Below are 23,996 nucleotides of genomic sequence, written 5' to 3'. Positions count from 1 at the left end.
CTCAACTGAAAAAAATAATGTACTTAACCCACTTCCCAAGGTTGAAAACGCTTGCAACAAGAAACAAAAAAACAGAACATATTCCATAATGGTTACTAATTTCGAGATGATAGTCAAAAAGATATACTATTCAAAAAAAGTAGGGGATATTTGATTTTGGGGGCATAATACTAAAATATGCAAATGACTACGAAAAAAGTCACTATAGAACCTAACAGAAGAAACATTTCCAGTTACATGTGACGCCCAAACGCACCAATAGCTACCGCATGGAATGCAGGTGATGCTTGGGATCATCATGGGGGTCCAACCCAAGATTTGCACGACTCTGACTTTGAATGTTACAGTCATTGTGGCATTGAATTCCAGGGTGGAAACATCAGTTTAATTGTTTTAGTGACCAGAAAACAAATTTTGATATGCGTCGGCTTACCCAAAATGAAAGGTTACGTGCCCTTGGCATGCTACAGATCGGCACAACACAGGCGGTTGTGGCGCGGACGATGAATGTTTCTCAGTCTGTCATAAGCAGGCTATGGTCCAGATACCGTGATACACAATCTGTACAGGACAGACCACGCTCAGGTCGATCAAGGGCGACAACTCAAGCCCAGAATCGATTTATCCGTACCTTGGCCTTGAGAAATCGTGTCATCACAGCAAATCAGATCAGCGCTCGTCTTCAAACAGACACTGGTGTGAGAGTGAGTGGCCAGACGATTCGGAATCGACTGCATAGGGGTCACCTTCGCGCCCGACGTCCTCGCGTGATCCCTTGTTTGAGAGATCATCACATTCAGGCAAGACGTCGTTGGTGTAGGGATCGTCAACACTGGGATAATCGACGCTGGTGCAATGTGATGTTTTCAGATGAGTCAAGGTTCACTGTTGATTTTTTGGACAGACGTAGGAGGGTGTGGCGTCGTCGAAACGAGCGCTTCCAAGACGTTAACGTCATCAGACATGATCAATTTGGGGGTGGTTCTGTTATGGTGTGGGGAGGCATCACTGTTGCTGGAAGAACGGCTTTACATGTTGTTGCAGGGCGTGTTACAGGCCAGTACTACCGGGACAACATCTTGGCAGTCCATGTTGTGCCGTTCGCACGACGTCATGGCCGCCGTTTCATCTTCCAGGATGACAACGCAAGATGTCACAGGGCCAGGATCGTTACAGGTTACCTCCAACAACAGAACATCACCACATTACCTTGGCCAGCACTGAGTCCCGACCTCTCCCCCATCGAGCATGTCTGGGACATGCTTGGACAGAGGTTACGTCAACGTCAACAACGTCCTGCCAATGTCCAAGAACTTGCTGCTGCGTTGCAACAGGAATGGGACAATCTGGACCAAAATGACCTTAGACGTCTCATTAGGAGTATGCCACGTCGGATCAATGCTTGTTTGGCAAACAGAGGAGGATTTACCCGTTACTGACTTGGTTGTGATGCTGTGGTAACTTTGCTGTTTGACCCCGGGTATCATTTTACCCTTATAATGGTCAGTCTGTGCCTTACTTAGTCTAACGATCATTTGGAATAAATCGATGAATGTGAACTTCATTTCATTTTGTCATTTGTTTCTTCGTCAGTTTCATTAGGTGACTTTAATAACACTTAAAAATCAAATATCCCCTACTTTTTTTGAATAGTATATATAAAAAATCAGCTAACTGCAGAAAAAGAAATTTCTAAAATTGTGTCAATGGCTAGATATCTAAAACAAGCCAACAGTGAGGCTGATGTCCCCCCGCCGAAATCCCAAATAAATAAATGACACACATTAATTAATCGCACATTTATTTTTTTCAAAAGTATCGAGCATTCAAACTATACATTAAGTTTCATCACTCTCTATCAGATAGAATCAAGATTATCTTGTCCCAAAGCATCGACCAATGCAATTGATTAACTCTGCTTAGCTTCGGCTCGAAATGTTAATCATTGAACTCAGTCAAGACATTCACCTAATGAACATCTACAACAAGTTTAAACATTCTACCTTAATTAAAAGCAGAGTTGTTATGTTCCAAAAGTCTTGACCAATCAAATTGCTTATCGCTCCTCAGCCTAAGCAGAAAATTTTCACCATCGAATTTAGTCAAGGTAATGATATAATGAATCTATATCTGGAGTTTCATCGCTCTCACTTCATTATAACCAAAGTTATTGTGCCCCAAAGCATCAACCAATCAGATTGCCTATCTCTGCTTACCGTTAGCAGACAGTGTTCATCATCGAACTCCATCAAGGCATTCACCTAATAGACACCTATGCCAAGTGTGAACATTCTAACTGAATTAGATTGATAGTTATTGTGTTCCAAGGTCTCGACCAATTAAATTGCTTATCACTCTGCTTACCCTGAGCAGAAAATGCTCATTATCGAACTTGGTCAAGGTATTTATGTAATGAAACTATACACCAAGTTTCATCACTCGCACTTAATTAGAACTAAAGTTATCATGTCCCAAAGCATCAACCAATAAAATTGCTTATCTCTGCTTACCCTATGCAGAAAATGGTCAAATTGCTTATCACTCTGCTTACACTGAGCAGAAAATGCTCATTATCAAACTTAGTCAAGGTATTGATGTAATGAAACTATACACCAAGTTTCATCACTCGCACTTAATTAGAACTAAAGTTATCGTGTCCCAAAGCATCAACCAATCAAATTGCTTATCCCTGCTTACCGTAAGCAGAAAATGCTCTTCTTCGAACTCCATCAAGGCATTGACCTAATAAACACCTACATTAAGTTTTAACATTCTAGTTTAATTAATAAGAGGGTTATTGCGTCCCAAAAAGTGTGACGAACTGACAGACAGACAGACGGACAAACCCATTTTAATAGTCCCCTGCTTTCTTCGAAAGGCGGTGGACAATTAATGTGTCTGTTAATAATTCTTAAATAACAGATTACCGTAACCTAAATAGTGTATTTCTTATTGTTAGAAATGTGGAGGACACTACAAAGATAGTAAATCAGATAGTTAAATATTGGGTTAAATTACATTTACAGCAAACTTAACACTCTACAAGACAATTCTAAACCATTCAAGAACACAACATACGACATATGTGCAACTACACATACTTACCCTGGATGTATTATACAATGTATTCTTTCCGTTCGATGAAATTTCTGTTATATTATGAAGTAAAATCTATGAGAGATAGAAGAGAGAGAAAGGAACAAGTACCCATGAAAAATTGCTTAAAAGATAACTTTTCATTTTCAGTTTTCCCCTCAAAATATGATTTATTTAAAGACAATGTATAGTAAACACATAAAAATGGTACATGCTTGCAGGTCCTGTGTTTTAATACAACTAAAACAAATCCATTCATAATAATAAGGTCATATACCTTGTAAGTCTGACAAACAAAAAAGCATGGATTTTAAATTTTAAACTATCTTTCACTGATAAACGTGTTTATTGAAGTTTTCAAGTGTTATTTTGTTTTAGAAGATATTACATAATTTTAGATGATGAGAACGCTCCCGGCACTTATTTTTTTTAAGTGATCCAGCTTAAAATTCATTAAAACTAATTAAAACAATGTAGATCAAAAGGGAATGAAAAAAGATTTCACAGACAGGATAAGGGTTTCTAAAATTGATGGTGGCAAATGGCATGAAACTAATGAATTGGGCTTGGAAGGCAAAGAAAAATACAGTTTCCATCGCTCAAAATCAACCACATCAATCCCATGGTATAAGGGAAGGAATTATATTGGTTGCAACTGTAAAATTATATTTTATTTGCAGTACATATATCACATAGATGTACCCAGTGCTCATGTAATACAATGCTATATCAAAATATTATCGGTAAAATTTATTCAGCAAATTAAAACTTCATGTTAACATCTGAACTTAGAGAATTTCTGAATCTCTCGGCCTTCAACACCATGAACCCCAGTGAATACACAAAAAATAACTGTTATTAGTTAAATGTAATTCAAAATTACCAAAGTGTGTTCTGTAATCTCTGCCACGCAAATAAATTAAAATAAGATTTATCGGACTGATTATCAGACCGACTAACTTATCAAAAAGAACAGTCTTGGAAAATAATTTGACGCAACACAACTCTCTCCATTACTGTAATGGAGAAATTGAAATGTGTTTTGGAGCAGTCACATATTGTATAATTTCAGATGTGTGGATTTGGGGTATCGTGTATTTTATCACATTCGCTTCAATCACTCATCACTGTCATGTGTTCGTTTATGTGCTCTTTTAATGCTAGACGTAAATCCACTGCCTGTGCTAGACCTTTTTTTGAGGAAAAAAGGGGGTTTGGAACTGAATGCCAAACAGTACTTATGGATTGAAGCTTTTATGAAAAATCTTTTGGGATGGGCATGAGGTTGGGCTAAGAGGAAAAAATAGAATTTTGGAAATTTGCATAATAATGTAGTCATGTGACGTCATGGTGGCCATTTTGGATTTCTCATTTCTCACTAAAGCTAACACGAAAACTAATTTTTCTCCATGAAATACTTATGAGATATTGTTTTTTTCACTGGATTTTGATAAAGATATATAAAATGAACAAAAATATCAATAGCAGCCATGAGCAATGCCACCACGAACGCACTATGTGCGGAGTGCAATACCTTGTTTTCACTTTCACTTTCATCCCCTAGTCCCATATCATTATCAATATAGTCAGTTAATAGATCTACACGTTTGGGACTCAGGAATTGCCTACGTCTTTTATGATCCTGCAGGCCAGCATTATTATCAACATAAGAATTATTGTCAGAATCTACTGCAGACACAGGGCTATCGTGTTCACATTGGGCTTGTTAATCATGCACGGGAGACATAGCCATAGGCGGAACGTCGCGCAACAAATCACACACTTCATAATACTAATCACTGTCCTGACTACTATCTTTATCAAGTAAATGGAAACAAATTATGTGTATCACCCTCCTCGAAATTGTCCACGTGTTGGTCAGCAAGACGTCATTCACTATGCACTCCGCCATTTTACAGTTTGCCGCTTTGAAACACGTGGAAATATGTTCTAGTGTATAGAAAATACAATAGATGGCACTTGCAGTTACGGTACTAATTTTAGCGAGGGTTTTACTGAGTACACGGTAATACCGGATACGCGCATTTTAATGACATTTTATAATACCCGGTACTACCGGGTAGACGCAATGAAAGGGTTAATAATTACATATGAAAATTAGTAGTTGGACAGGAAACAAATGTCAATATATTGGGATCAAATTTTATTTGATAATAGACATTAAAATCACACACATGCATCCAACATTCCAAAATACTCAGGCCAAAATGTTTATTCAATCATATTCACATTTGAGTGAAGTAAAAACTATTCTGTACCATTTATTTAACACAAAAAATAACTTTCACCAATATATACATACTTTCAAATTTAAATACCCCAAGTATTATTCATACATATTAGATAAAAAAGAAATCCATTGAAGTCACCTACGAATATTAATACACAATATCATGGTGTCTGTTAGCGGCCATTCTACATTCTCGACTTGTCAGGTTGTGAAGGCGACAAGTTGCGGCACAACAAGTCGAAATAATTGTATTTGGTCGTCTGGTAGACTTGTCTGGTTATGAAGGCTACAATTTGACAAAATCAACCTGACAACACAACAAACTAAACCGACAATTATCAACTTTATTTTGTCGATTTGTCAGGACAATTCTGTCGACTTGTTGTGTCATTCTGTTGACTTGTAAGGTCAATTCTCAGGCGCGGATCCAGAGGGGGGGGCCGGGGGTCCAGACCCCCACCCCCACCCCCCGCTCAGGCTTGAAAATTTGAAGGGTCCGAGAAACTTAAATCTAAAAGCCTGAATCTGACCCAAAAATTGCAAGTTTGTATACATTGAGGGCCCCGAGACCCCCCCCTTTACAACGTTTAGCGCCCTCGGCGCTCGCAGCAGTGGGCTACACCCACCGAAATTAGTTAAGCAATTATCCAACCTAGAACAATTAAGGGCAATAATTCAAAACATTACGATCCGATATGCATGAATATCGAAAGGATCCAAGATTTTTGGGTTATAAACATGCATTTCTAGTTTCATCAAAATTGGATCAAAATTGTGACCTCTAGAGGGTCCACAACATTGATATACCATATATTGACACTATTTGCGTAAGAGGGGCGGCCATTTTGTCCAGCAGTTTTGGTTCGATTTTGACTAAATTCAATCTCAACCATCATTAGGGTGTAACGGTGATATGTTCAAAAGTTGGAGAAAAATTGTGACCTCTAGAAGAACCACAAGCTAAAAACCTGATTTTTCGTACAATATGCGCGATTATCGACAGGAACCAAGATCCTTGGGTTATAACATGAATTGCAAGTTTCATCAAAATCATATGAAAATTGTGACCTCTAGAGTGTCGACAACCTTGATATATCATATATTGAGACTATTTATACGCACAAGGGGCGGCCATTTTTTTCGGCAGTTTTGGTCCGATTTTGACGAAATTCAGGAAGTTACTATCCGATATGCACGAATATCGAAAGGAACCAAGATCTTTGGGTTATAAACATATCTTTCAAGTTTCATCAAAATCAGATGAAAATTGTGACCTCTAGAGTGTCCACAAGCTAAAAACGTGATTTTTCGTACAGTCAGGGGCCATAATCCATGAAGCTATGGGCCGATATATGCCAATATCAACAGTAACCAAGATCTTTATAGACCTATATTTCAAGTTTCATCAAAATTGACTAAAAATTGTGACCTGTAGACGGGGCGACGACAATATATATCCACATGAAAATGTGGGCGTATAAAAATGAAAACATCAAAATCTATTTTACATCTTATTTCTGTATTTTATTCATTAACAGTAACACACATAGGTGGATTTTCTTTTGGATAGTCTTGAAATGTATTGTTTGTTCTATTATTTATGTCAAATCTAAATAAATACAATTAAATATTCATCTGATTTTAAACTTAAAAAAAAATAAAATAAACAGGTACAATGCTTTGCATTGAATTCTATCATAAATATCAAAAGCATGTCTTTTTTAGATCTTTTGGACACAGTATCAGGGATGGAAAATGAAATGATGCAACCTGGTTCCAAGGCAATTCCAGAGACTGAAACTGCTTCGATAATTAAATATTCTCTACCTTTTCCACACAAAAGAAATAAAATAAAAACCATGCTTTTCAAATAAATATAACAATGATAATATAAGAAAACCTTTATTTTAATTTTTACTTACATGATGAGGAAAGAGTTCCACAACACCTAATCCTATTAATCTACCCCATGCTGCACCTATTGCTAATGATGGAATAAAAACGCCACTTGAAACACTTAATCCGTATGTCCATACACCCAACAAAAAAAACACAACAATAAAAACTGTTAACGGTATCACTCCATATGCATCTGAAAATATCATTTTAACCAGATTGTATAATGAAGAAGTAAACAATTTTTGAGAATTAAATTTAATGTAATGAACTAAATGTTCCATTATAATTTTATAGAAATAACCATCAGCTCTAAAACTGATAAAATACCATAAAATAACTTGGGATTTTTCAAGCCTTGTTTCCTCTTGGCTCTTGACCAGTGCGGAAAGTTTGTCCATTGAGGTGCAATGAAAAAGATCCTTTGGTAGTTGGAATTAAAGAAAAATTGGTTGAACATTCCAGACACATCTTCCCTCAGACACAGACATTGCATACATACATGTAACAATAGTAAATAAAAATAACCAAATCAGTCTCAAAATAATCAATTGTGTTTGTTTTCCAACATAATTCATACATCTGTAAGAATATTATACGCAATTCTACTCACCATGAGGATCATGTAATAAAGCTTTAAGGCAACCTTCCGGGGTTGTTAAAAATAAAGATGACATTGAATTGTGGCTTTTATCTTTACAAAACATCTGTCAAGAAAGAAAGTCAGTCTATTAGAAACTGAAGAGTTATTCATTTTAAAGTTCACTACAGCTAATGATTTTTAATTTTACTGTTGTAATTCGGAAAATAAATAAGAAGTAGATATTAATGGTTATCTTTGAGTTTAAAGATAAATCCCTGAAATCCAATCAAATCTCAGACATAAAACCAGTATTCGAGTCTCTGTTACAAATTCCAAATATGAGTTGTTACTAACAAACTTTAGCTTATGTTACCCATTTTACTAGTATAACCATCTAACCCCCGTATATTAAAACCATCTATTTCTGTATTTCAATAAATTAGATATCAAACTTAGTACTTGAAAGAATCAACTATTATTTGATTTTTATAATATTCTCCTGTGATAATATAAAACCAATTTAACATTGTCACTGTCACCAGAAGGGATGACATTTTGGAGAAACAATATCAGTGAAATGTAGTAAAAAGTCAAGTACACCTTAATGGTCTTATGTCCTATGTAGTAGGGAAAACATTACAAGCGTACAAAAGAATTCAGGTGTATTAATTACAAAGTTCTTTATTCTATAAAACAGAGAAAAACAGTACTGAATACAAGGTAGTAATCAAAAATGTGCAACTAGCCTTGATGGCAGTCGTCTGCTGAATGATGTTACGTAAAAGGCGGTAGTGTGCCAAATAACGTCATAATAAGTTAAAATGTAATAACAACAATAATAAAAAGGGTGATAATCCAGATAAAACAACGCCAAAAGGATAAAAAAAAAAACCCTATTAATTTAGGAAATTTCAGCACTATAATTATAAATCTATAAATTTCACTGATATTTATGGATTTCTTTTGACAAGTTTCATTGGTAACAGCAGTCACATCGTTTAGATATAAAAAAGAGGATGTTTCAGCCAGTGGACATTTTGACATTCAGCCAACGGATGTTTTGGCCAATTTTACAAAAAAAAATTATTATTTTTATGAAAAAATGTTTTTAAAGTAATTCTTTAACGCATTTAAAGGGAACACCACGTCCATAAACTTTCAGATTCCGATGTTTGGTGCATGGACGATAACTACGCAATGACACTCAGTAGTTTTATGCAGTTGCATGTCATCCAGGGTCGTGTATCAGAATTTTTTGTTCCATTTGTGTATATACTTTTACAAAGAAAGACTCACACAACTTATAAATTAATGTTTCGTTTGTTAAAGGATAATGGTTGTGACCTAATGTTTTGTTTGTTAGTGGAGAATGGTTGTGACCCATCAAATGTTATAATAGACTTTGAATTGAATGCTCTGTAGATCTTATTTTCATGCAGTGTATGGACCACAAGTACAGATTCAATACTGCTTTTATCACCTTACTAAATCAACTTGGAAACACATCCAGTCACTAGGACTTGCAAACATGTACAAAGATGACGAGTTTAGACTTATTTAAATAAAACATTATCGTCCAGTTTCGAACTGCTCTTTTGGTGGCAAACTCATTGAAAAATGTGTAGCTAGTGATCTTGATAACCATCTCAGTTAGTTTTCTTTATATTCAAAATTCCAATCCTCATATAGAAAGTACTACAGCACCGAGTCTGCTTTACACAGAGTACATAATGATTAGACCGGAGGCTCAGTGCGTGAGGGTGTCCATCAAATGGGCACAAAACAAGCCCCAACTTTTCTTTAGTAAAATTTTGCGTAGAATACGATGCCGTTAGGGCGTTTTTGAGATATTTAGGGTCAAAGGTTAAACGAGGTCATTTGCACTGAAAGTGAATGCGCAGTGGAAATATGCTGAAAATGATCGAAAGTAATCACTCTTTCAATAAAAATGTAAACTTGCTGAATTCACCTTTAGTCTTAGTGACCCCGGAGGTCAAAAGGTGAAATTTTCAGTTTTTGCACTAGGAAGATTTAAAGCAATAAAATGTCAGCGTAAAATATAAAAATAAAAGGCCACGTCTTTGATACCAAACCGTTTCTGAAGTCTCTCCAATAGAATGCAATGATCAATCGTATCAAAAGCAACTGACAAATCTGGATGGAATCTTACTGCGTGATAAAAATCAGAGTATTGTCATAAATGGTCACAAATCAGTATCCGCTCCCCTTGAATTCGGTGTACCACAGGGTAGTGTCTTAGGTCCGCTATTGTTCACACTTTACTGTACTCCTTTAGAGGATATTATACTTAGTCATGGTTTGGATTTTATGTTGTACGCTGATGATACTCAGTTGTATTTTACATGTAATAATGCTGAAGTTTCAAAGGTTGCAATTGACAAATGAGTGAATGATATTAATGTGTGGATGTACTGGGGTACTTCTTATTGAGCCAGCACGACCATTCCTCCAGGTGATGTACGGCAAGCGTGCCTTCGCTAATGCTGCCCCATAACTATGGAACTCTCTCCCTCTTTCTATTCACAATGCCTCCTCCCTGGACTCCTTCAAAAAACACCTCAAAACACATCTTTTCCAAAAGCACTACACTGAATGACTCACTTACACTACTATTGTTTTTATTTTTTACTTTGTTCTTATGTCGTATTATATGTTTTTATGTCATATTATATGTTTTTTATGCCATATTTTATGTGTTTATGTCATATTATATGTTTTTAAATGTTTTTATGTCATTATGTTTTAATCTCTTATTATATGTTTTCATGTTATATATGTTTTTGTACTACGTATTGAGATTGTTTTTACGATGTAATGCGTATAATAAGAAATAATTATTATTATTACATGTCCAATTACTATTAATTCCTTACATCTCTGCTTCCCCTTAAATTTAAGATTTACCTGGGCAGTTATGGCATGATCACTATAATGTTTAACTTCTGTACATTCATCAACAGAATACATGAGTAGAAAGGCCAAAAGAGCACCTGCTAGGGACACAATTCCAGCTTCTAAAACCTTCAGCCACTTTCTGCGAATGTATCTAAAACAACAGAAATTCAGAAAGCACAATAAATAGCCGTAGTTTAGACATTTTTCACAAAACGTAAACATAATATTTGATTTGATTAAAGAACAAGACTTACTTTCTTCTAAAAACAGTTAACTTGTAATTCAAAACAACAAATAAAGCACCAGCAAGGCCACCTGTAAAAAAAGATCTTTTTATTTTAATTTCAGATTAAAAACTGTCAAAATTTTATAGTACATATCGGTTTTAAAATATTTACTTCAAGGAATCCTTAATGGTTATTATTACAGGTTTTTAGTTGACATTTACCAAAGCGTATTAACTTATTTTCAAAATAAAACATGGAATAAAACAGTAAGTAAGAACAGTTATGTGTGAAATAACAGATCAATGAGATCATAATTAATGCCTCTAAGGTACTAACAAGCCTTTTCAAAAAGGATTAACTATGGAAGTTATAATTAAAATTTGTTAAAAATCAATAGGATTCTTCCTATTAATAAGATAGATAAAACAATATAAATTTAATAAAGAAATATTAATAATTGTAGCTTAGAAATTTCTTACACAGGCATAACTCTCAAAGAGGTTATTGAAAAATTTGGAAATTATTAGGCTTCTTCATTTCAATGAAAGAGACAACCCATATCAATTTTAAAAGATATATTGTGATACAAACTATCCAATTAAATATGGTGTTTGTATTGGGGTCGCCAAAAAAACATGAAAGGAGTAAATAATTTTTAGCTAATGAATATCACAGCAATTAAAACATCTGACTCACCTATGACAGCCATTACTAAAAACACTGGAATTTCAATCAGATCAAAAGAAAGATTCTGAAGGGAAAAAATTAAACTTATCAATAAATCTTTCAGAAAATTAGAACAAACAAAACAATAATCAAGACATTTATTGATACATGTGTAAGGTGCTCCATAATAAAAAAAAACAAGTAAAGAGTGTGGCCGATGCCCAGTCGGAATCCCAAAATAAATAGATGACACATTTTAATTAATCGCACATTTATTTTTTTCAAAAGTATCAAGCAATCAAACTGATTATCAACTATACACTAAGTTTCATCACTCTCTATCAGATAGAATAAAAGTTATCTTATTCCAAAGCATCGACCAATGAAATTACTTAGCTCTGCTTAGCTTTAGCTCGAAATGTTAATCATTTAACTCCATCAAGGTATTCACTTATGTTCCAAAGTCTTGACCAATCAAATTGCTTATTGCCCCTTAGCCTAAACAGAAAATTCTCATCATCGAACTTAGTCAAGGTAATGATATAATGAATCTATACTCAGAGTTTCATCACTCTCACTAAATTAAAACCAAAGTTATCGCGCCCCAGAGCATCAACTAATCGGATTGCTTATCTCTGCTTATTGTAAGCAGACATGTTTATCATTGAACTCCATCAAGGCTTTCCCTAATGAACACCTACAACAAGTTTGAACATTCTACCTCAATTAGATGGAGAGTTATGTGTTCCAAAGTATCGACCAATCAAATTGCTTATCACTCTGCTTACAATCGAATTCAGTCAAGGTATTGATGTGATAAAACTATACACCAAGTGTCCTCACTCTCACTTAATTAGAACTAATGTTATCACGTCCCAAAGCATCAACCAATCAAATTGCTTATCTCTGCTTACCCTAAGCAGAAAATTCTCATCTTCGAACTCCATCAAGGCATTCACTTAATAAACACCTACGCCAAGTGTGAAAATACTAGCTCAATAAGAATGAGAGTTATTGTGCTCCAAAGTCTCAGCCAATCAAATTGCTTATCGCTCTGCTTACCCTGAGCAGAAAATGCTCATTATCGAACTTATTCAAGGTATTGATGTAATGAAACTATACACCAAGTTTCATCACTCTCACTTAATTAGAACTAAAGTTATTGTGTCCCAAAGCATCATCCAATCAAATTGCTTACCCTAAGCAGAAAATACTTATCTTCAAACTCCATCAAGGCATTGACCTAATAAACACCTACACCAAGTTTGAACATTCTTGCTCAATTAGGAGAGTTATTGTGTCCCAAAAAGTGTGACGGACGGTCAGACAGACAGAAATGAAATGAAATGGGGTTTAACGTCCTACTGTTCTGCTCCTAACCTGGGCTAATGAAGACGGGCATACGCCATACAGTGTACTATGAGGGAAATTTTGCCCGGGCAGCGGCTCTACTGCCTACTATTATATCGAATTCCAACTGCCAAGGGATCTTTTACGTGCACGCCAATGTGTACACAGGACCTTGGTTTTTCGTCCCATCCGAACGACTAGACAGCTGTCCTTGTCAGGCCCTCCGTCCTGCATCACTGACAAGGTGAAAAATCGCCAGAAAATCTGGATGAACTTTCTCGGCCAATGCAGGGATCGAACACCCGACCTCCAGGCTAGCGAGCCAGCGTCTTACCCACTTAACCACGTGATCCCCCAGACAGACAAACAAACCCATTTTAATACATACACATAACAAGCCTCATTTTGATTCTCACTTGTGATGGCTATTCAATAGTAGAGAGGTTCATACTCAATTTTTTTAACAACAAACACACACTATTTCGGGATTATTTTAACATTATATGATAAGACTTAACATAAAAACTTCATTTATCAACAATGGAAGTCTGACAACATTTGATTTTTGAGGATATAACCATTTGCAAATATGTTATAAATGCCTCAAAATCTACCTGTCTTCCATAATCAAGGCAGATAACTCTTAGTGAGAATAAGAGTTATGTCCCTTGGTCGCGGTAAAAATGGTACGGAAGCCCCTGAAACGAAATTTCATTATCGCAGTCGGAAAACATCGTTTATTTCCTTGCTGCGAAGTAACGGAATACACTCTATGAGACGATTGAATTTAACATGTGTACGCATGCGCAAACGCTTAGTTGTTTTAACAATATATCCACGCCTTCACATGTCTTAATATTAACTGTTTATAATGCTACAGTGAAAATTAAAATACACGTTTAGCTGGATATAACGATCGACGTTTGACATGAATTGTTTAAAGATTAGCCAAACATATGTATTAAAAAGAACAGTGCTTTCATTTCTGTATACCCACAGACACCGGGTCTGTTTAAAATGGCATGTTATATACAGACGGAGCGAGAGAGAGAGACGTCTTTAAATATAATAATATAACACTTTAATGTTAATCCCAAAGATAAATAACGACCAAATAAAAGAAAATCCCAAAATGCTGTAATGAGTTTATCTTGCCACGCTCATGGATTATAAAGTTAAAAATGAAACGAAGCTATTACTGCTAGCTCTGTACCGAAATCGCCAAAAACCCCAAAATCAAAAATTAAACCAAAGAGTTGTAATCGAAATTTTTGCTCACGTTCGCTATTAAATAAACACGAAAGTCGAAGCGCATAATGAGTGTATTTTTACTTGGCTTCATATACCAATACATGTTTGTATAATACCACGTGGAAAGCTATTTGTGACGTATATTTGCTGCGACCTCCAAAATCACGTGCGCGGGACTAAACATTTGTCACTTCAGAAAATATCCCCGATGATGCAGTCAGGCAGAGACCTGTGCATGTTTATATAAGGACAAATAAGTGACCATTGAACCACTCTATCAATAGGTGAATGCAAGCATATGCTGATAATGTATGTGATGCATATCTCTGACATGAAATAATTTGAGTAATTGTCATTCAACTTTAATTTGGGCACCCTAACTTCGGGAAAAATCATCGTATCATGAAATACTTACTTGGAATGTACTGAACCGCACTAAACCAGGGGAAGATAAATGCGTTGGATGTCCTTCGAAGGCACTTAGTAAAAAATTTGTACTAAAACATGCAACCATAGCCGAGAAAAACTAAAAAAAAAAAAAAAATTATTCCCATATAATAACAAATCCTGCCAATCACAAATTATTTCTCTTAATGACTTGAATTTTAAATCGTGCCTAATAGAAAAACATTTAAACTGAAAGCATTTTCAAAGAAAAATACAAGTAAACTGTTCGTAAGCATTACCCTTAAATAAAAAGTACAGATCAAAAATTTAAAATTTGCCAGACTGAAGAATACAATTAATGTATACCGGGTATATAGAAATCAAGTATATAGGTATGTATATACTTATACTTACTACTCTCCATACTAATTCTGTGTTCCAGAAGCTGGCAGCTTCCTCCACACTAAACAAAGTCCCTCCGACCGGAGCTCCAAAAGCAGCAGAAACACCTGAAGCTGCACCTGCTGCCACAAAATCACGTATTTCATGGTCTGACCGAAAAGCATCATAAAACTAAATACAAGAATTTACACAGTAATTAAACATGCATTATGCAAGAGATAAATCTGCCTATTGCAGGTCTTTCCTTAGGCCTGAAATGTTATATAAACTATTAAAGATACTTTCCCAGAAAAGTATTTATCGGGTGGTTCTTTCCAATATAAGTATGTCAAATTTGGTAAATATGGAAAGTATAGACACCCAATCTTACTAGAAAATTACTGGATTACCCGAAAAACGCCCATGGGGCAAGCACTGGGCAAAATTGCCAGGTTTTCACTAACTGGCAACCCGACTGTTATCTGCCAGCTTATTGCATGTGTGTGCCAGCTTAAGTGAGGGAGTGGTTGTTATTTCTTGATCAAATGGTTAGGCGGTTTGGGGAACACTGAGGGGGGTCAACGTACAAAAGAATCTGCAAATAAACGGCGGAAAAAGAAGTTGACAGAAAATATTTAAGAATTTACTTAGGCCTCAATATGTATGGTAAATAATGATAAGTAAGTAATGATAATACATTCTGAAAAATGGATCCTCCCACAATAAAGCTAAATTGACAGACATTGCGTCTAACAATAGCTAACTTATAGCTATAGGTATCCTTGGCGAATACAATGTTTTAAGAGGGAACTGAATCAAATTTTTGATAGATTGGTTACTTTGAATATGTTTGTAGTCCAAATATATCATCAAATCACAAAGTTTGTATGCGGGAATGTATCTTTAAAGATACATTATGGGAGATTAGATAAAGAGCTGGCAGTTCTCATTATAATAGTTAAAAACTAGATAATGTAAAGGGAATTTGCTGAAAATTTCAGTCAACTTGATCCACTCTGAACTGAGAATTTAGTAATTGAATTTTCGGCCTAGCCTCGATCATCATTACTAAAGTCTCGATTATCCATTTCATGATTAAATTATGAATGGTAGACGAGCAGGAAATTGCAACCTAATCCAATAAACATTGCGATGACATCGAGAGTTGATTATGGTCTGGATAAGTTAATTAATGTCTGATTAATAATTTAGATAACATTTCAGGCCTAAAGAAAGACCTGCAATAGGTTGATTTGGCTCTTGCATAATGTATTAACATGAAAAGACCATAATCAACTCTTGATGCCATCTTATGTGTCCGATTTTCATTGGATTTGAATCCCATCTGCTTTTCAATGCCCATTGATGTTATCGTCTCTATATTAATTATCATGACAGTGGTAACACTGACAATCGAGGCTACAGTGATTTTAAAATAAAGTTTTCTCGGCTTAGATTAAAGCAATTTGACTGAAATTTTCAGCATATTCCCTTTACTTTATCTAATATTTAACTATTATACTGAGAACTGCCAGCTCTTTATCTAATCTTCATAATGTATTTTTAACTCAACAAATAAGTGTAATAATTCTAACTGACTTTAATTTTTCAAGTTCAAAAGCTAATTTTCAATAATTGATTTATCTATTTGTTTCAATTAAATTTTCAAAGTAAATGTGCTTAAATCCATAACTTATATGGTACATGGTTTTCCACATGCAAACAAAAATTATCAAAGCCATATTAATTTCTTTTGAACCTAAGTTGGTACTTACTTTTATTTCCTTTTTCTTTCCATACCTCATTCTTCCTTTGGCAAATCCAGCTGCCATTATACCACCTGAATGAGCCATTGGCCCTTCCTGTTGACAGACAAATTGAAAGTGTTTGTATATATTCTCATAAATCCTTCAAAAACATTTCAATTAGATGTAGAAAGAGCTATTGTTAAAGGTAATACTAGGTCTGGTATAAAAATATATTAGGGACTTTTATTTAAGATTTTACAATGTGTAAAAGCTTCTATTTGGAGTAATACATCCTGAATGGACGGGACTTGTCGCTTTCAGTCTTAAACATTTATTTATAAATGAGACGCCTGTATCTTATAATAAATTGATAAGTACCACACAATTAACCGAATTCAATATTAACATGCCTAATATCAACACATCTAACAGATTCAAAGGAGGCCTAAGATTTCCTCTTTAAGCTAAACTGAAGAATGTACCTTCCCACATGCTAATCCTCCAAGGATGGATAAAATTACTCCAAGAGTTTTTGCAATGAAAGCCTTAAAGTTTAATAGTCCCGGTATACGGACACCATTCAGGTATGATTTAATAAAAGGAATACCACTTCCTGCAGCAACAGGCTGAAAAAAAGAGAAAATCAATGACAAGTGACATTTTCCCCCATATGAACATTAAATTACAAGCTGTACTTAGCTTTTCTCATGGAAATATAAATAAATGTGTGATGAAATCATGCCTAGTATCATCTCATACCCGATTAATTACAGTACCAAATCAAGCTCTGTGTCTATCAGACAGATTTTCATTCATTGAAGATCAATACACTGTAAATCAAATTTTTTAGATTGAATATTCCGAGTTTTTTTTTACTATTTGTCTGTATCCAGTACATGATACACTAGGATAACAAAATAATTTCCATAGACAGTTTGAATTTTTAATGTAACATATATACTTTCAGATTTAAAAAAAATAACAACACAAAACAAATACATGAAGTGTCCAGGGGAAGAACGATCTAAGTCACATTTTTGTCTTTTCGATTGAAAGGCAAAACATACTTTTGGACGAGAATGTTTGACGGAAAAGAACAACAAGTGGGTTTAATTACAACTTCAAAATGATGTTTAATACGAATCATAATTACCAGTACAACAACAAACTTCCACTTTTCAGTTAAATTAAGGTCAAATAAAAGGTACGATGGACGTATTTGTCCGGGAGGCCATTTCAGAAGGGCCTTGGTTCGATGTGACACCGATCGTTTTTACCTGAAATTGATTGTTCCACAGAAAGCTTATACAATTTGCTACCAGATGGCACTATTAACTGGGGTTCGTTGAAAAAGTGACTTAGATCGTTCTTCCCCGGGGCTCTTCACATGTATGGACGCAGTACTTTTTATAGTAGGGTATTATACTATTGGATAAAAATCTTTTTATTGTATCAAAACATCCATTGAGGACAGCATACAATATAAACATGTACATAAATTTATAACAATATCTCAAATAATATATATATTTACAAATAAGACAAACTGTAATTTTTTGGATAGAACCTACTTATAGCTGGGACCTCTGCCAGATGCTAAATGTAGCAAAAGGTCAGGCCAAAATCTGTGTGAATTGGTGTTGCTGATCTGTATTATTCATAATTAGATAATTTACCTGTACATATGTAACTAAAGCAGCACCAAGTAAAGTAATAACAACATTGATAACAACCCATATTCCTATTGGTAAAAATAAAGTACAAGACTCTGTTGAACATCGATCAATATCTAACAACTATATTAAGAAAACATAAATCTATAATCACTCTGAAATAATACAATAACAAGCCAACAGTGAGGCTGATGTTCCCCGCCGAAATCCCCAGACAAATAGATGACACATATTAATTAATCGCACACCTATTTTTTTCAAAAGTATCGAGCAATCAAACTGATTATCAACTATTGACCTAATAAACACCTACACCAAGTTTGAACATTCTAGGTCAATTTGAAGGAGAGTTATTTTGTCCCAAAAAGTGTGATGGACAGACGGACGGACGGATAGACGGACGGACGGAGGGGACGGACAGAAAGACAGAGGACGGGCGGACTGACAGACAGACAGACAGATGGATGGACGAACCCATTTTAATAGTCCCCTGCTTTCTTCGAACGCATACCTATTTTTTTCAAAAGTATCGAGCAATCAAACTGATTATCAACTATTGACCTAATAAACACATACACCAAGTTTGAACATTCTATGTCAATTAGAAGGAGAGTTATTTTGTCCCAAAAAGTGTGACGGACAGACGGACGGACGGACGGATAGACGGACGGACGGACGGAGGGGACGGACAGAAAGACAGAGGACGGGCGGACTGACAGACAGACAGACAGACAGATGGACGGACGAACCCATTTTAATAGTCCCCTGCTTTCTTCGAAAGGCGGGGGACAAAAATGTAAGGTATACAACAGTTAATCATAAATCATCCTAGACTATTGAAAATATTGAGTAAATTTATGCTTCTATTTCTCTCACTCCCAGAGTTAAAAAAAAACCCAACCTCAAATGGTTTATCATGTTCACTTTTGATCAAAAGATCTGTCATTGAATCAAGTGGGGTAGCAGGATAACCTTGCAGGTTTTTCCAGGACCTCTGTTTTCTTCTCACTGCTACAGATTTCTACATGCAAGCGAGTTATTGAAATGGAATTGAGTCATATGTTAGTTCAAAATTTGTGTCAAGTGGACATTAAACCCCTTTTCTCTCTCTCTTCAGAGAAAAAAAAATTGCACCAAATTATTGCATATGTCTGATTTATAACATCACAGGAGCCCTATTCTCACCCCTCTATATACAATAATTTTTGTTTTAGTTTCTATGTCAGTATGTGAAAAAATAGTTGAATTTAATTGGTGCAGTATTGACATGTTTATGATGTTTTTTCTTAACTCCAAAAAGTTGCAAAACTAGAAATACAACAATGACGATATATCAGCAATCTGAATGCACCAGTATATAATTTCTTCCTTCATGTTTTATGTTTGTTTTTATCACAAGTTATTTTTAATACATAAAAATCTGGTTCACCAGAGACAAATAAATGTTAAAATTCTACTTTATATACAGAATCAAATTAAATTAAGGATACACTTTTGGATGAGATGAAATTTTTCATGAGCAATTATTTCCACAGAGATCTGTACACCAGCAGCTAACAATGCAGTCCCAATACCCACAGCAAACATAATAATCCATCGACTTATAAACATTAATGTCAATTTTCTCTGAAAAAATAAATTTAAACAATGATTAAGTACATGGATTGCATCAGTAACTTTGAATAGAATTTCTTCCAGATCTGAGATATTTATAAAAACTCAGCCAAGTAAATAGTTCTTTGATTTGATCAAATATTCAACAATCACTCAAATTTATCCTCTGAACAAATCAACAGATCTTTTCCGAAAATGTGATTGATGCCATTCAAACTGTATGACATGTATGTAATATTTGTTTCTAACCAGCGGCTGCTAGGCAGGATATGCCCACATTTTGCAAGAGATGGATAGAGAACAAGCTAAAAACAATAAGCGATTTTTTGTACAATCAGGGGCCATAATCCAGAAAGTTTTGGTCTCAAATGTGCAAATATCAAAAGGGACTGAGATTTTTGGAATATAAAGATATGTTTTAAGTTTCATCAAAATCGGATAAAAATTGTGACCTCTAGAGGGTCCATAAGCTTTGTATTACATACTTATACACAAATTGCGTACAAGGCCGGCCATTTTCTCAGGCAGTTTCATTTTGATTTTCCCGAAATTCGAATTCAACCTTCATTATGGTGGAATGGTGATATATCTAAACAGTTTTTAAAATCGGAAAAAAAATTGTGACCTCTAGAGAATCCGCATCCTAAAAATGCGATTTTTCGACCAATCAGGGGCCATAATCCAGGAACTTACGTTCAGATTTGTGTGATGATCAAAAGGAACCAAGATCTTTATGATAAAAACATATATTTAAAGTTTCATCCAAATCGGATAAAAAATGTGGCCTCTTGAGGATCAACAACCTTAATATACCATATTTTTACACTACAAGGGGCGGCCGTTGTGTCCGTCAATTTTAGTCTGATTTTCACGAAATTTGGACTCAACCATCATTATTGTATAACTGTGATATATTCTCACTTTTTTTATTTTTAAATTGGATAAAAATTGTGACCACTATATGGACCACAGCCTCAAAACGCGATTTTTCGTACAATCAACGACCATAATTCAGGAAGTTACGTTTCGATATGCACAAATATCGAAAAGAACCAAGATCTTTGGGTTATAAACATGCATTTCAAGTTTCATCAAAATTGATCAAAATTGTGACCAGATGTTTACACTATTTGTGTACAAGGGGCGGCCATTTTGTCTGAAGTTTTGGTCGAATATTCACGAAATTCGAACTCAACCATCAATAGGGTGTAACAGTGATATACTAAAATGTTTTTTGAAATCGGATAATAAAAATTGTGACCTCTAGAGGGGCCACAAGCTAAAAGCGTGATTTTTTGTACAATCAGGGGCCATAATCCATGAAGTTATGGTCCAATACATGCCAATATCGAAAGGAACCAAGATCTTTGGGGGATAGACCTATATTTCAAGTTTAGTCAAAATCGGATAAAAGTTGTGACCTGTAGAGTGTCCACAAACAAATTGTGGATGGACGGACGGACGGACAGGGGCGACAACAATATACGTCCACATAATATTTCGTTATCTGGTATCATATTATATTTATTATTAGTTAGTGCATGTACTCAGCTCAGATGTTAGCATGGGTTCAAACTCTTCAAATTAACCAACTGTGCTACGATCAACTGCCGTCTTATAAATATAAAATTCAAGTATCTATATAGATTAGTGTACACTGTACACATACATATGCCACCTCATGATTATAGAATAGTACACATATTTGTCAACAGTTCAGAGGATTATATTGTATGCTTTGTTTATGGTTAAAGATGAATGGTGCCATAGTAGAACAATAAAAGTTAATTATTATTTAAGAATCTTTACAAATAATGAGCACATTTGTATTGTTTTGTGCCAAAATTATTTTCTATAACAAAGCCACTACAAATTCTGTATTATGTTGTATTAGTTGCAATCATCTAATTTCATATGATTATTCAGATACTATTTATAGCTTTCCTTCCACCTACATAAATGTATTATTAGGCAAATGATTTCCAGATTGACATCATTCCATTATTTGTTGTTACTACTATATTCTTAGTATTATCTTTTTAAGAGCACTAGCAGGTAAATGGAAAATGTTCATGGCCTGGCCTTCATTTTAGAAATACTTCATTATCCTGTCGTTGAAAAATTTCCATGAACCTGGGTACACATATAAAACAGTATAAAAGTTAAACTAAATAAATATTTTGTCTATAAATTTACCTGTATGCCTAACATCTTTTTTACCACTGCTCAAGAGGCATGGGAGGATTATCAGATTCCTAAATTTGACTTAGTTACATTGTACAGATATTAAACTCCTATTTCCGTCATTCCCACCGTTCATAACACATAACTTAATATAGTTTAAAAGATTTTACTTGCAGAAAAATTGAATTTGAATCGAAATAATTAAAACACTCTACATACAGCTTAGAAATAGTGGCAATCTGGAAACATAAACTGTTTACACATTACTATATTACTAAGTTAGAATTCTACTTTTTCATCTAAATGTCTAATTTTTAATTAAATCTTTTAATCCACAGTGACCAGGAGTTTAAATTCAAGTTTTTGATAATTAAATACCACAACAAGAACAAAGTAATTCTTTGGATTAGTAGATAAAAGTTGCTTAAATGCATATTATTTGACATAAGCTACCATAAATATATAAAAGCAATCATGTCAAATATACAATACCACAACAAAAACAAACCTTTCTTTTATTTTTTCCCTCTGTCTATGCATGTAAAATTAATATACAGGACAATTTAACATAATAGAATATATGGCAATAACAATTTTAACAATAATGTTTTTTTTTTACAATTATGGAACTAATACAAATATTAAAGACCAAAGGCCGCATGAGTTCAGATTAATTTCCTCCAAAATTGATAGAATATATGATAATTTCATGTCACATTTTAGTACAAATGTACACATTTGTCTCACAAAAATTCTTTTTTTTTTAATGTCTTTTTGAGGAACGCTTCTATTTAAAGGACACAGAAAGTCTTTGAAAAGAAATCACCAGGTATTCTTGATTAATCCTAATAACAAGTCCTTGTATCAAAAGCTTGATGTCACAGCTGCCGGCAAATTAAAGCGTTGCAAATGACAGGCTAGTCTTGCACCATCAATGAAAACTGTGATTCCGACTGGTTCTGATGAAGACTCTAAAGCCATATATGTGATATCTTTAACTATTTAACTGTGGTTAATTACTACCAGTATTAATTTGCTTTTATCCCTTTGCTCAGGGATAATCAGTTTGCAATACATGCTCCCTATTTAGTGAAATTAATCCTTAACTAATTCTGGACAGTATTAGATAGTAATAGGGTTCTCAACAACTATCTGTTGTTGTCAAGGTCAGGCAACATGTTTAAATGGATTTCTCAGATTCGTGAAGAATCAGTGGTTTCCTTTGAAATCTAATATATTAAACTGCATTGCACAATGTCTGGCACAAATCAATTCTAAAAGAAATTTTCAATTTAGGATCTGATTTATAACCAATTCTAGATTAATTTGGGTTCTGATATTAACAATTTGTTACAAGACAAAACTTGTATACCCCCTCCCCCCCTTTTGGAAATGACTTCAATGAGTTAATATCTTCATATTTTCACCATTTCAAAACCTTTAGGTGATATTGTTCTCATGTCGATAATGCATAACCATATAACTCAATAAGTGGCCGGCCATGTGTATTAACCATATTACTCAATTCTAAATGGCATGTGTATACTCAATCTGATTAAAACACAGATCCTATTTCGTTTCATTTTTTATAGTTCAAAATTTTGTTTTACTTATTATGTTTATACACTAGGATCTGGAAGAGTTGTTATATTACCGCCGTTCTGGTTGAAATGAGGGATTAGCCAATGTCTGATGTCATAGGGTCAAAAGTCACTCGTATGACCCCTGACGTGACCTTCCAGTACAACCAGTCAGATCTTCATGTAGTGTAAG

General features: G+C 34.6%; 1 protein-coding gene across 3 annotated transcripts in view; it reads right to left on the bottom strand.

The window, feature by feature from the left end:
* Positions 1-23,996, bottom strand: part of LOC126814583 (H(+)/Cl(-) exchange transporter 7) — a 141,762-nt gene that overhangs the window by 23,399 nt on the left and 94,367 nt on the right. For all 3 annotated transcript variants that reach the window (XM_050539829.2, XM_050539830.2, XM_050539831.2), the window contains exons 5-15: positions 19,916-20,051; positions 18,429-18,541; positions 17,235-17,378; positions 16,780-16,866; positions 15,038-15,196; positions 14,652-14,762; positions 11,666-11,720; positions 10,997-11,057; positions 10,752-10,893; positions 7,857-7,950; positions 7,270-7,439 (exon numbers count right to left, since the gene is read on the bottom strand). In XM_050539829.2, coding sequence (XP_050395786.1) covers positions 7,270-7,439; positions 7,857-7,950; positions 10,752-10,893; positions 10,997-11,057; positions 11,666-11,720; positions 14,652-14,762; positions 15,038-15,196; positions 16,780-16,866; positions 17,235-17,378; positions 18,429-18,541; positions 19,916-20,051 — 1,272 coding nt within the window. The remainder of the gene's footprint in view (positions 1-7,269; positions 7,440-7,856; positions 7,951-10,751; positions 10,894-10,996; positions 11,058-11,665; positions 11,721-14,651; positions 14,763-15,037; positions 15,197-16,779; positions 16,867-17,234; positions 17,379-18,428; positions 18,542-19,915; positions 20,052-23,996) is intronic.

This window comes from Patella vulgata, chromosome 3, assembly GCF_932274485.2.
Source record: "Patella vulgata chromosome 3, xgPatVulg1.2, whole genome shotgun sequence".
NCBI classification, from domain to species: Eukaryota; Metazoa; Mollusca; class Gastropoda; family Patellidae; genus Patella; species Patella vulgata.
The sequence above is the reverse complement of the archived record's forward strand: the minus strand, read 5'-3'. Positions and strand labels throughout refer to the sequence as shown.